Genomic DNA, 14,432 nt, shown 5'->3' on the forward strand with positions numbered 1-14,432 from the left:
GCTCTTCAACTGTTTCGGTACTTATACATTCCTCGGATTTCAGATGTTCGGCTTTGAGCGTTCCTGAAGAAGGTAAATCCAGAAAAGCGCTTCGGACGCATGAAATTATTAAACGTGTTGTTTTCAATTTTTTGTAATTGTTAATACAAGTTTGCTGAGACCTTGAAATATCTTTTGGTTTGGTATTGTTTGCTTTCCGTCTCATTGACGATTACCCAACATCTTCTTTTATTCAAAATGTGTTAAAGAAACTAATACTTTATTAATTCCGTGCGTAACTAAATCTACTAATGGAAAGCTCAAAATAAAAATAAGGAGATGTGGTTTGATTGCCAAAAGAGACAACTTTCCACCCAAGCTCAAATGAAGTGGATGTAAGCAGCTATAGGTATAGGCAACCGTACGGCCTTCAAAAAAGAGAAAAACCCATACCGTATAGTTGGCTATAAAAGGCCCCGTCAAAGCCAATTTATCAACTAAAAGATATATGTGTCGAATTTATCAACTATACTCAAGTTTGTTTGATATAAAAGTTTACTAGTATTTATGGCAACACCCTTTTATTGTTCTGTGTTTTACAAATTTAGTTTTTTCATATATACGCATGATTACACCTTTGCATTATACAGTTCCTATAGATATGTTGTTAGCTTTTTGTTCTCTCTACTTCTTCATGTTTATCCGTATGGGCATTCATATGAACTATTTCCCATTTTTTCATCCATGGCCCCTGAATAGTTGTATCAAACTCATCGTCTGGAACCTTCAAAACAATAATTCATTTATAGATAAAGAAAATATAAACATTTGCAGGTCAAGGTAATTGCAATCAAAGCATGGCAGTAAGACATATTTGACGTATGTTAACCCAACAACACCCTTGGATATATACCCATAGAGTGAGCGTGAGCTATTGTTTTTGGGATCCGTCGTTCGTCCGTTGTCGTCCGTCAGTATACGTTTTAAAAATATTTAATGAAACTTAACTTGGTCACGCTCATCTTAAGGAACCATATTTAAAATTAGTTCCTGATATTATCTGATCATTCAACATGGCCGTTGTCACTAGCAATAATACCTTTGGGAGGTTAAAACGAATAAAATGGCCCTTTTAATGGATTTCAATGTAAAGATTAAGTTTTTATCATATAGTTACTTGTTTATAATGAAGTATAAATAAACTGCCTATGTGTTGGCTAATTTCTAGTATAACCCTTGGACTTGGATATTTTGTAAAGATGAAATTTCACCCCAGCTTTCCGTATTGTTTTATGCATTGAGCTTATACTGGGTTGATGATTGTATAGTGATCATTTCCAGATCAGCTTTAGATTTCGTTCTGTTTGAACATACTTTCACCTTATTATGGCTATTGGACCTAACAAATTCATTTAAAGATCAGTAAACAAGTTCTCTACAAAGATAATAAAAATGTGACATTTGGTATATCTAAGCTGAAAGAAAATAAGTTTTCTGCTACGTGGTGAACCTTTACGACAAAAGAGATGATTTCAGCTTCCCAATTGTGAATTTTCCATTTCTATGTAGCAACATTCCAGCAGCGCCTGCATACGGAGTATATATCTCCCTATTGATACGATATTCCCGGGCTTGTATTTCCTATCATGATTTCCTTGATAGAGGATTGCTGCTCACAAGGAAGCTATTAAACCAAGAGTTCCAAATGGTGAAATCATCCCTTCGTAAATTTTACGGACGCCATCACGAGTTGGTTGACCGTTATAGAATAACCGTTTCACAGATGATATCGGATATGTTCCTTATGTCGTAACTATAATACCCTTCCCTTTTCACGAATGTGAACTAGCGAATTAGACTATTTACCGGATTTGTAATAACATAAGCAACACGACAGGTGCCACATGTGGAGCAGGATCTGCCTACCCTTCCGGAGCACCTGAGATCACCCCCAGTTTTTGGTGGGGTTCGTATTGCTTAGTCTTTAGTTTTCTATGTTGTGTCAACTGTACTATTATTTGTCTGTTTGTCTTTTTATTTTTGGCAATGGTGTTGTCAGTTTGTTTTCGATCTATGAGTTTGACTGTCCCTCTAGTATCTTTCGTCCCTCTTTTATAGCAGAACTAGATCTGATTCTTTGGAAATAATATGTAATGAGAAGTTTCAGATCTATTACGAGCGTCAGAATGGTTAAGCTGGAATTGACCTTGTCACAGAGAAGACTGGACCATCTTTTTTAAAAGGCTTTTTGAATTTATTGGGATCAAACAGTTGCAAATTAGTTTGATCGGCTGAATACATTTATCGAACCGGTTTAGGCTACGAAACCACTTCTAAATCAATTTGTTCACAAAGGTTCAAAAGGGTTTTTTTCGCAGTGAAGTTTCTTTATTTTAAAGTCCCTTTTCAGCTTCCAAATCAGCCTTCTCTGTATAAGATCAAACGAAACAATACACTAGTTGATATCATGAAATAGATATCAAATTAGAATAAAGGCTTATTGGAATCTGAAGCTTAAGCATTTCTCTTACCTCTACAAAATCTTTAATAGACTCTTTTTGTGCTGCTGTTCTATCTATAGAACAAAACGTGTCCCAGTCTGGTTTCAGTTTCGGATCAGTCGATGATCTCATAACGACCCCTGGTTTTAAATTCCATAGCCCAAAAGGTGCATCAGGTCGCTGCCAACGTAAATCCAAACTCCATCTTATATCGGTTGATACATTTGGAAGGCTAGATGAGAAGACACTTTACATTAAAAACAGAATTGTAGTTGGTCCCTAGTATGTCCATCAATAAGTAGCCGTTTTTATGCCATGAACTAGAAATTCATAGTGTGAAAAATTAGTGTTGACAGTAGAAGGTTTTAAATATCCTCTTTTCCGTCGTACGGCCTTTACGAATATCAGTTAATACGTTACTCTCGTGAATGTTCACCATATATGCGGACTCCGTTAGGGATGTAATCTTTACAATAATACAACAGATTAACAAGGAAGAACTTTGAAATTGACAATACATAAGTTTTATGGTATTGATTGACCCCATACGATGTGTATATATCTCATCTCACTAGCGGCTTTCGCGGTTTTAGATGTTTATATACCAGTAACGTCGTCTGATATATAAGATACCAGTAACGTCGTCTGATATATAAGATACCAGTAACGTCGTCTGATATATAAGATACCAGTAACGTCGTCTGATATATAAGATACCAGTAACGTCGTCTGGTATATAATAATACCGATTGTGTCCTATTTCCGATTGTGGTATTTTGATTGAGTATGGTTTAGCATGGATTAGCATGGCGGTTGATGCAAGCATAGAAGGAGATGCTTATCCTGTTGACGAACTGGACTCCCTCCTTTTGAAGTTCATGCGATTCACTCAGTTTTGTCTGTTATCTATTACTCGATTTACGATATTTAACATCGGTAAACTACTTGTGCCTTAATTTACCACAGGTAAATGAATTGCGACAAATCATGAGCGTCCTATACATTTTTGTCATTCTATGATTTTTTTTAATTTTTTTTTCCTTGAGAAGATATATCTAGAAAACATTTCACATCAGTAAATCTGTATTTTGTTTTCCATTCCCAGCATTTTTTTGGTCATAATTCATTTTTTACAGATTTCTTTTGTCATTTTTATCAGTACTATATTCGGAAGGATATGAATATTCATCAAATAAAGTTAAGACTATTTTGCAATAGACAAATGGGTGATCGGGAGTAAATATTTTCAAAAGAAATCTTTGGGAGTCGCAAATGTTTTTTTTTAATTTTTTGTAACTAACAACATATTTCTCTACACATAAACCAGATTTTTAATGTATAATATTTCATTTTTCACCCTGATCTAGTGTAGTTCAGTGTATTGTTTGAAGATTACATAAATGGTGGGAATGTTGTTTTTCATTAAAATTCTTTATGGTTGCTACTTATTTTCTTGAATATTCTGAATTGAAAGTATATTAAATTTAATACATCTGTCTTGTATAACAATGTGCAATCAGTATTCGGAATGACTCAATTATATAAAGTACACGTGGAAACATAAATATAAAACTACATGAGAATGAAAAGACTTCCTAATTTATGCTGGTTACAAAAATGTAGCTAGACAAACATTTACCTGCGATGAGGAGTCATATTGTTAAAAAGTATTATTCCACCATAAGGTACTTCGCATTTCTGCGACTCTTTTTCTATATTAACATCTGTTAAAATATTATATTTTGTCAATAATAATAAAAAAGAAGTTCAGCATCATTATATGTTTCTATAACCCGTTATCGTTGCACGAATTTTTGTGACTTTATAATGGTAATATAGTTTTATTCTAGGGTTGAAATGAATGTTTTATATTCGACTCATTGTACACTTTTCTTAAATGTGCTTCAACGATTTTTTTCAAACGTGTTTTCTTTCACCTAAAAGATTGAAAGATGCAAGCATTAGAACCAATATTCAACCGTATACAGCTAGATGTATTGGACTCTCTTAACATTTAGAACACAAAACATTATGAGTCTTAATAAACATGGCTATTCAAGAACTCGTTCTAACCAAGTGTCTTTGACATTTCTTCTTCATCCATCATCACATACCACGTGTTTCCATAGCAACACTGATGATTTCCTACTTTGCCTTTAGCATGTGCCTTCTTTACCATCTGAAAGGTAATTCGAAAAATGTTTAAGTCCAGCCTTTACTCTTTTCTATGTCCCGGATCCTTAAAATAAGTCTCTATCTAAGTGCCTAGCAGTCAGCCCTTCTGTGTTGACATGAATTATCATTAATTAATTGTCATAATTATAAGTTAAATGTTTACATAACTTTGAATTTTTCGAAATACTAAGGATTTTCTACCGTAGGAATAGATTACTTTAGCTGTACTTGGCAAAATCTTTCGGAATTTTGGATCCTCAATGTTCTTCAATTTCGTACTTTATTTGGCCTTTTTAACTTTTTTTTTATTTGAGCGTCACTGATGATTCGTTTGTAGACGAAACGCACATTTAGCATACAAAATTTTCATCTTTAATCCTGGTATCTATGATGAGTTAATTTCTCTCATTTATGTTTTGATAGTCTTGATTAATATCACAACTGACAAGACGGTAGAATACCAGATTTAACCAACAGGATCAGACGCATGCTATATTTGTCCAATTCAATTAGTTTTAACATGGGATCTACCATTTCATCATACCAGAATCAATATAGCATGAAGTCATTATCAATTTTTTATCATATACTGTGAAAATATTTAAGTTTCTCTGTTTGATTGTTTGGTAAAAGAACAGAGCCCATTATCATTGCTTGATCCTGTGATGTGTTAATGTGATAAATTCTAAAGGTGATCTCGAGTATAGGTTTGGAAAGTTTACTTATTAAAATAATTTAGAGGATGGGATCAAAAGGTGCTTCTAAACAGAAGGTCCTTGACAATTCAGCAAAGATAATTAGGCTCTGATATTTATACACATTTTCTTGAATGGTTTAATACCATAGTAAAAATTTACCTCCATGCCTCCATTAAATTGATTAGTATCCAGAAGAGGTATCCAAGCTGAAGGTATCAACACTTTGTACGAGTCATTGTCAAAGTAAGCACTATCTGAATAGGTAAGAAAATACTTAGATTTTTCAAGAATCATATAAATAAGTATATAAATAAGTAGTTATAGGTTTTCGATCTTTGTTTGTTTTATGATGTGAACGTAAACGTGATCGCACTGAATTAGGTGTGCGTTTGAATGAATTACCAACCAGGATGAGATTAGTCGTCGATATGGTAAGCATCCACAGAAATGAATTAATCGCGTATCATGCCATGCATGTTACATCTTATTTTGTAAAATCGTTTTTTCCGAAATCGTCTCGGTTGACTCGTAATAGCGTGCTCGCCTCCAACGCTCTTCAACTTTGTACTTGTTTGGCTTTATAACTTTTTTTATCTGAGCGTCACTGATGAGTCTTATGTAGACGAAACGCGCGTCTTCTGGCGTATTAAATTATAATCCTGGTACCTTTGATAACTATTGTAGCATGTCGTGGGTTAGATCCCTGGCCTGTTCAAACCAAATGCCTGGTAATATGTATTTGCTGCTTCTCCGCTAAGATCGCGGCATTTAACAGTAAGAACTTCATCATTATTATCATCATCATCATCTTTTTCTGAGATCATATACTAACAGCAACATTATTTTTTCTTACATAATAATATTCAAAACCAATTGTTCTTAAATCTTAAATAACCTTGATGCCAAGGAACAAGCGTTGCTTCATTCTTCGGCGTCTTTGTCCTGAGGTTCCACACCGGGGAACCAGCAATGTCTGGACCAATCAACTGCTCTATTATATTGAGTAAGCGTTCATTGGACCATAAGTCTCGGAAAGCCTGGAAATAATATATTTCTACAAGTTACTATTTTAAATAGTAGTACCATTTGACAAACTACCGTGCTGGAGCTTAACTTGAGACATGATATACTAACATAATCAGATATTTGCAGTAGGAGTTCGTACATAGACATTGCTCAAACTTTTCAAAGAGTTTAATGTTCGTATGCATGCCTGTTTCCTTCCATTTTGAGAAATGGTCTCCTACTTGCATTATCTATATGTTAATATTTGATGTTCTCTCATTACAGTTTTTAGATATATTTCAATACTAGTATTTGTATGACTTTTTTTCTGAAAAGAGATAGAAAACCCGTATTGAATGTTTACTACAACTATAAAGACATAAAAAATCTTAATTTTCTTAGAAAATCTGTGGTACTAGTACAGTTTCGTCAATGCAGCTGCTACTCAGACTTTATAAAACATCGCCAGTGTCTGTGCAAAAATTTGATGAAGCAGGGTTATGTCAAAGAACGTCTCGTCCTTTTTCTAAAAAAAATGTTCATTGGAAGATACCAAAACCTTGTTGGTAAATATTTCGTATCAACTTCACACATATTAAATGCTGGCCTTGAAGTATAGATTCTAGCTACTGACGTTGTTTATCATCTGAATTACGTGTTATAGTGTTCTTTTTATTTATCTTTATATATCTTTAACCATTACTGTTTAGTCCATTTTTTGGTAATATCCTTTTGGCATGGCTTGGTATCTATACATCCCGCCATTGGTTTATTGTGCTATGGTCATTTTTTGTATTCTTGTCTTTCATTTTTGCTTATTAGCTTTGTCTGTAGATTGTCTATATGCCTTTTTTTTCTTTGTTGACACAGTTGTTTTTTTTTATAGTGATTAAGATTATAACACAATGTTGACTGCTGTATCCCAATTTTTGACATTTTTACTTATTATGTCAAACATTGTTGTCAGTATAATGGACCATGTCAGGAATATGATGTATTTGAGCATTTGATTTTGGCATTTGACAAGGGACTTTCTGTTTTGAATTTTCCTTGGAGTTCGGTATTTTTGTTATTTTACTTTTTTCTGTGTCTGTTGTTTTGGATTTACATTCTTATTTTGTTGCTTGGTATTTTTGGAAATGTTTTGGTCAGTTGTTCCATCTTCGCGGTGGATAATCTGCTATATCATCTATATCCAATATGTTACTGTCACTGTTTATTAAAATTTCTTTTGAATTTTTTTAGTGTTGCCATTTACAAGTTTCAAGGGATATGTAGCGGAATTAAATCCTATTTTACCTGTTATTGGAGCTATTGGGATATTATTCATCAACATTATATCATGACAGAATATCTTCATGGATTTGCTGATAATCCTATGTCATTTTATCTCTGGTGGAGAGTTGTCTCACTGGCAATCATGCCACATCTTATAGATTTGCTATGTATGATTTGTATACAAAATAAGTTTACCTGAGGAAGGTTGCCTGTTTTGTGAAGAATAATATTTGCACCAGGGAAAGCCTCGTCTATTTTTATAAGACGCTGGAATAATCCATATTCACTGAATAATTCTACAAAACAAGACAACGGCAACATGGAATAATCCATATTCACTGAAAAATTCTACAAACAACGGCAATTTTTCTATACACATGTCAAATTGTTTTCGTGTATTTTGAAGCAAGGAAAAATTTGTTAATAAAACAACACTGTCCTTTAAGAGAATTATTGACCATTGTACTCAAATTATAAATCTTTGAAATGGAAAACATGTACTTAAATATCATTTGATGCGTTGAGTTGGAATCATTTGAGATTTAAATAAAATTAATTGACACATTCTGTAAATCTTGAACTAGTATTATAGTTTGATAACTAAATATAGCAAACATTTTTATTTCAAAATTAACATGTGTATTTATATATATATATCCAAACCTTTTATTTTGCCTGCTTTGTAGAGTTTTTGTGCTAGACCTTCAACAAGCTCATCTATTGCATCCCTGACTGGATTTAATTCTTCTGGCTTAAAAAAGTCTTTTATAATTATAAAGCCCTGGAAAAAATAAATAACACATGTAAGTTTTATTACAACTTAGGCTCGTTGAATTATATCTGAAAATCGGAAAAATAATGCATTTATCTCTTTTATTGTCTGAAATATTACTGATTGAATTCTTTCAAAATAGGTGAACATTTGTATAGAAAGCATATAAAATCCGCGAAAAACCTTCACAAATTTGTCTTAAAATCTTTAAATTTCCAATTTTTACTACATAGATTTTTCTTTAAAAACTATATGGTACATAAATTTCCTTTTTAATGATATAAAATAATCATATGGTCACCGACTTAGTTTTTGGTGTATTTACCAATCTGTTACCTTGTTGGCAGTGAATAACGTCAAAAATCGAAGTTTTACGGCCAACAACGCGACGACGGTACGACTATTTCGACGTTTTGTGGTATTTTTTCACCTACTACACCAATTTGAATGGTGACCCTATTATTATTTTGCATCATTTAAAAGGAAATTTGTGTACCAACGACATATAGTTTTTTAAGAATAATCTATGTATTTAAAAAATGGAAATTTGATGAATTTTAGACAAATTTAAGAACGTTTTTCGCCGATTTTATGTGCTTTCTATACAAATATTCACCTATTTTGAAAGAATTCAATCAGTGGTATTTCAGAAAATAAAAGAGATAAATGCATTATTTTTTCGATCTTTAATTGAAGTTCAACGAGTCAACGTTGTATGCAATATTTTAAGTAAATCTGTGACATAGCCCATTTACTGTGACTTGACCTTAAAACCATCAAGACTTCGCGATTAAGTACGTTCTGTTATTTGTCTTGGTTCAAGTAAGTATCCTATGTACCACATGTGGAGCATGATCTGCCTACCCTTCCGGCTCACCTGAGATCATGCACTCCCGGTTTTTCGTGTGACTTGTGTTGCTCAGTCTTTAGTTTTCTATGTTGTGTTTTGTGTACTGTCGTTTGTCTGTTGGTCTTTTTCTTTTTTAGCCATGTCGTTGTCAGTTTATTTTCGACTTATGAGTTTGAATGTCCCTTTGGTATCTTTCGCCTCTCTTTTTGATGACTCCTTTTGTATTTCTTTGTTCCAACAAGGAAGATGTACAGGGGCGGATCCAGACATTTTTATGGGGGTTGTCACAAATACAAATTATTTTAAAATGTTTAATTTGTTTCTTTCAATGTGTAGGTCAAGAAGGTCCATGTAGCTTCAAAACAAATAGTTACATGTGAAATATTAAAATGCCAATTTCATTTTTCTTGAATGTGATTGTGCGAAAAGTGTCAACATGATCTAAGTATAAACCATAATGCACGTGCATCAGTGCCAATCTATTGGGTAGATCTGACCAATTGTTGCACGTAAAAATATTTTCATTAACATGTGCTTATTATTTGAACGCTTACATTCGCAGCTGGCTATATTCATCATAATTTAAGAATGACAAAGATTAGTGGATGGTCAAATACCTTTCTTGACTCCTGTAAGTAAGTTCTATTGCACATGTATTTGTTTACTCCAACATGCAAGATCTTATGCATTTCTTGTCTCAAATAGGTATGTTCTATCGCTCCAGGGATTTAGCATTTTGGGTGACTCCACTAAGCAATATATATTGCAGTCCTTAACTCCAGTAAGTAAGATGCATTGCATTTCCTGGTTTCAGTAAGTTTGATATTGCATTCTTATTAAAAAAAAAGAACAACAAATTAATTTGTCATTGAATGTTTGCATCTATCACCTCAAACCAGAAATAAATACTATTCTACACTTATTACTTACGTCTTCAAAGAATCGTTTTATAGTCTCTGCAGGAAGCTGACCTAATTTTAGCTCCGTTGGTTGTGGTGGCATCGCCCGAATGTCAAATAATTCTGGATTTTCTTCATCAACATAGCCATAATAAGATTTAGACGACATATTTTACTGTGTTACGTGCTGGATGATTTATACGTGTATATATTTAATAGTTATCGAGATAAAATTTGTTTGTCCACCATGTCCTATGAACTAAATATAGATAAATAAAATACGATTGTCTTTGTTTACTTTAAAACGATCTCGTATTCTAAATAACTAAATATAGAAAATAAAACTTAACATAACGGAAAACTGCTGAATGATGTAATTTGTTGATAAAACTGAGAATGGAAATGGGGAATGTGTCAAAGTGACAACAACCCGACCATAGAGCAGACAACAGCCAAAGTCTTTTCATTTGCCCTCTTCAATGGCTAATTTTTATTTTATCATTAATTACTTGTTCAGAATGTAGCTCCTGTTCTTTATCTAATCTTTCGAAGAAATTTGTATCTGAGGCCCTTATTTATTCTTTAGAAGAAGAACGTATCTGCTGCCCTTATCACTTTAAACTACTATGAAAACTGTCATAATTTAAAGTTATCTTTCTATATATTTTTTTTAAATTGCAGAGTAAGGGCCCTAATTTGATGTAAATTAGAGATACTAATTTACTGTAAAAACAGATTAAATGCTCTTAGGATTACAATGATTTTTCAATGACATCAAATTAACAGATGAATGTTGTCTATTACAAATGTCAGTCGAGTAAAACAAATTGGTGGGGTTGATGAAAGATTTTCATGTGACCTATGTAACATAGTAAAATAAGTGTATTATCTATGGTCAGAAAATATAACTGCGAATTAGCGAGGTGATTCCTCCCATTCAGATAGACTTGTTAACATTTCAATGATTCTGCAGACTGAATGTAGTTACACTATTTCTCATAGTGACTAAGAAACTGACTTTAGCCAGAAAATTTAACTGAAAATGCGGTCAAGGTCACCCAGAGACATACAATACATTAGTATGTAGTATATGTCTCTGGATCAGCTAACCAATAATCCGTTATCCAAATATTATCGAACCAGTATTTGGGAGAGTTGCATGTCATGGCATTGTCAGTTTTTTCGACTAATGAGCGCGAATGTCCCTTTGATATCTTTCGCCTCTCTTTAATATAAGCACCAAGACCTTAAATTGATCATAAAACCATGAGAAGTCAGGGTCAAGAGACTCATGTCAGACGAACATGGACACCTTGAATAACGCGTCTGGCATTCTGAATTATAAGCCTTGTATCTAGTGTTTTACAAAGATTTAGGCTATAGATTGAGTTATTGTTGATAGTTCAATTTCATCAAAGATACCAGGCTTTTAACTTTTGGAAAGTGCGGCGCGCTTTTCGTCAACATTAAACTTAGTGGCGCTTGAATAAAAAAGTTGGAAGGCCAAATCAATATTTAAGAGTTAAAAAAGGCAAGCAATATAAAAATTACATACTGGCTACTTTAAAAGACCCCCCCCCCCATTTAAAGGAAAAACTCTTTAAACCATCCTCATGGAAACAATTGATGATTGTCTTGATCTGGTAAAGCTCTATCCTAATGAAAATGGTGTCAGGTTGTTTTAAAGTTCGAACTCCGTATTTGGTTTAGTCATTTCCTGTATTAATTCTTTAATGCATCTACGATAAAAACCATAACATTGATAAGGTTAAATAATTTTAAATGGAAGAAAGTATCTCCCTCGTGTATAACTCTGATTCCTTATCCGGTTTTCCAAATATTCTAGCCTCGAGTATCACTGAGATATTAAGTGTCGAAATTCGTATCTGGTGCAGTAAAATTTGTACCATTAGTGTTATTACCATTGCTGCGTCAACTGTTAGTCCCCGAAGGTATCACTACTATTGGCATGAAAATGTGGATATTGCATCTTTGAACTTTTCTGTTATGAAACGGGAAATTACTTTAAAGCAATTAATCTGTCTCCTTACTGCATAGCTATGATTCCTTTCCGATGTTGGTTATATTTTTTTTTGTCCTTTTTCGTTATGTCAACTCTCCGACGTTTGTTTGAGTTAACATCTCCAATTAGACAGACAAAACAGTGTATCTGTACACTCCTACTGCCATAACAAAAAAAAAACACACACCAAACATAACATCACACAAAAGTTGTTTTTTTTTGTCATTCCAAGTGGCTGGACGCATTCCTGCACATGTATTGTAAGTAACATACTGAATCAGATCAGAAGTAATAACATGATTGGTACCACAGCACAAGATTTACATTTCGACAATAAATATCTCTTCAGTGTTATTCACAGCCAAAGTATTTAAAAGTTAATTACCTACTAGTTATACAAACGTTTGAAGACCTGAAAAAAGGACCAAAAATAAAGCCAATCACAAACAAGGAATATGAGCTTTGCACGAAGGAGATACACTCCTTAATTTAAAATCATTTCATAACAGCAAATTTGAAAAAATAAATGGGGAATGTGTCCATGGGACACAGATGATGCCCCCGTTTGCATATAACGTTATAAAGGGCCATAACTCAAGAACGGTAAAAGTGACACTACCCAAATTTGAACTTGATTTGAGTTTTGTTGTAATAAGCATTGTATATAAGTTTCATAATATTTAGTTGACGTAAACTTAAATTAGAGAACAGAAACAAATATTTCAGCAATTTTGAGATTTGTAAAGGGGCATAACTCTAGAACGGTAAAAGTGACGCCAACAAAGTTCATACTTGATTTGTCACAGTGTATTGTGGTAATTAGCATTGTGCATAAGTTTCATAACATTTGGTTGAGGCAAACTAAAGTTAGAGAACTAAAACTAATATTTCAGCAATTTTTCCATTTGTAAAGGGGCATTACTTTAGAACGGTGAAAGTGACACCACCAAATTCAAACTTGATCTGTGTTTTGTGGTTATAAACATTGTGGATAAGTTTCATAACATTTGGTTGAGGCAAACTCAAGTTTAAGAATGGAACAAAAAAATCAGCAATTTTTTCATTTGTAAAGGGGCATAACTCTAGAACGGTGAAAGTGACGCCACCAAAATTCAAACAACATCTGTGTTTTGTGGTAATAAACATTGTGGTTAAGTTTCATAACATTTGGTTGAGGCAAACTAAAGTTAGAGAACGGAAACGAAAAAATCAGCAATTTTTCCATTTATAAAGGGGCATAACTCTCGAACGGTAAAAGTGATGCCACCAAAATTCAAACTCGATCTGTGTTTTGTGGTAATAAGCATTGTGGATAAGTTTCATAACATTTGGTTGAGGCAAACTAAAGTTAGAGAACGGAAACCAACTTTGGGACATACGTACGTACAGACGGACAAGGGTAAAACTTAATGCTCCCTCCACTACCGCGGGGGCATAAAACAAATAATCATCCGAACCAAAAAAAATTCATACTTGATCTGTAACTTGTCATGGTAAAACTATATACCAAATATCATATCAATATCTTCCAAGCATAACAAAAAAAGTGTGGAAAACTGATTATTTCCATGAATTTTCTAAGTCCAAGGACCATAATTCTGCACAAAGTCATCAGGCTGGAACAAAATTTAAACTTGATCTGTAACTGGTCATGATAATACAAAACAACAATTATCGAAAAAATATCTTCAAGCAGGAAGAAAAAAAGTGTGGAAAACTGATTTGCCAGGAAGGTTGGCAAATACTGGTCAATACTAGTATTGACCATGCCGGCGGTAAATACCGGCAAATACCGGCAAATACTGGCCAATACTGGCACATACTGGTCAATTGAAATTTTGATATGACTTTACTATAACAAGAGTGCACACGCTGAAATGTCTAGCCTTCTTTACTAACCATTGATTTTATGTTGATAGTCCTAAATACAAAGCTTTACTACAAGTAACACATAAACTTAACATGATCCAAGAAAATGAGGTCAAGGTCAGATAAACCAAACGAGAAATACATGTACACCTTAAAATCATTCAATAAACCAAACATAGTTGACCTATTGCTTATTGTTTCTAAGAAACAGTCTAAAATAAGAAAACTTAACATTGACCAATGAACCATGAAAAGGAGGTCAAGTTCAGATGAACCATGCCAGACAGACATGTACACCTTACAATCAATTTAGGCATTAAATATAGTTGACCTATTGCTTATTGTATCTAAGAAACAAACTTAACCATGAAAACTTAACATTG

General features: G+C 33.3%; 1 protein-coding gene across 1 annotated transcript; it reads right to left on the reverse strand.

The window, feature by feature from the left end:
• Positions 1–543: 543 nt before the first annotated feature.
• Positions 544–10,411, reverse strand: LOC127727897 (uncharacterized). Its single transcript, XM_052235060.1, has 9 exons — positions 10,189–10,411; positions 8,300–8,417; positions 7,832–7,932; positions 6,249–6,390; positions 5,513–5,607; positions 4,554–4,659; positions 4,120–4,204; positions 2,511–2,712; positions 544–763 (listed from the first exon to the last, which is right to left on the reverse strand). Exons 1-9 carry the CDS (start codon positions 10,324–10,326, stop codon positions 647–649), a joined length of 1,104 nt encoding a protein of 367 aa, XP_052091020.1. The 5' UTR covers positions 10,327–10,411; the 3' UTR covers positions 544–646.
• Between the last annotated feature and the right edge of the window lie 4,021 nt (positions 10,412–14,432).

This window comes from Mytilus californianus, unplaced genomic scaffold (genome assembly GCF_021869535.1).
Source record: "Mytilus californianus isolate M0D057914Y unplaced genomic scaffold, xbMytCali1.0.p SCAF_2, whole genome shotgun sequence".
In the NCBI taxonomy this organism is placed as follows: domain Eukaryota; kingdom Metazoa; phylum Mollusca; class Bivalvia; order Mytilida; family Mytilidae; genus Mytilus; species Mytilus californianus.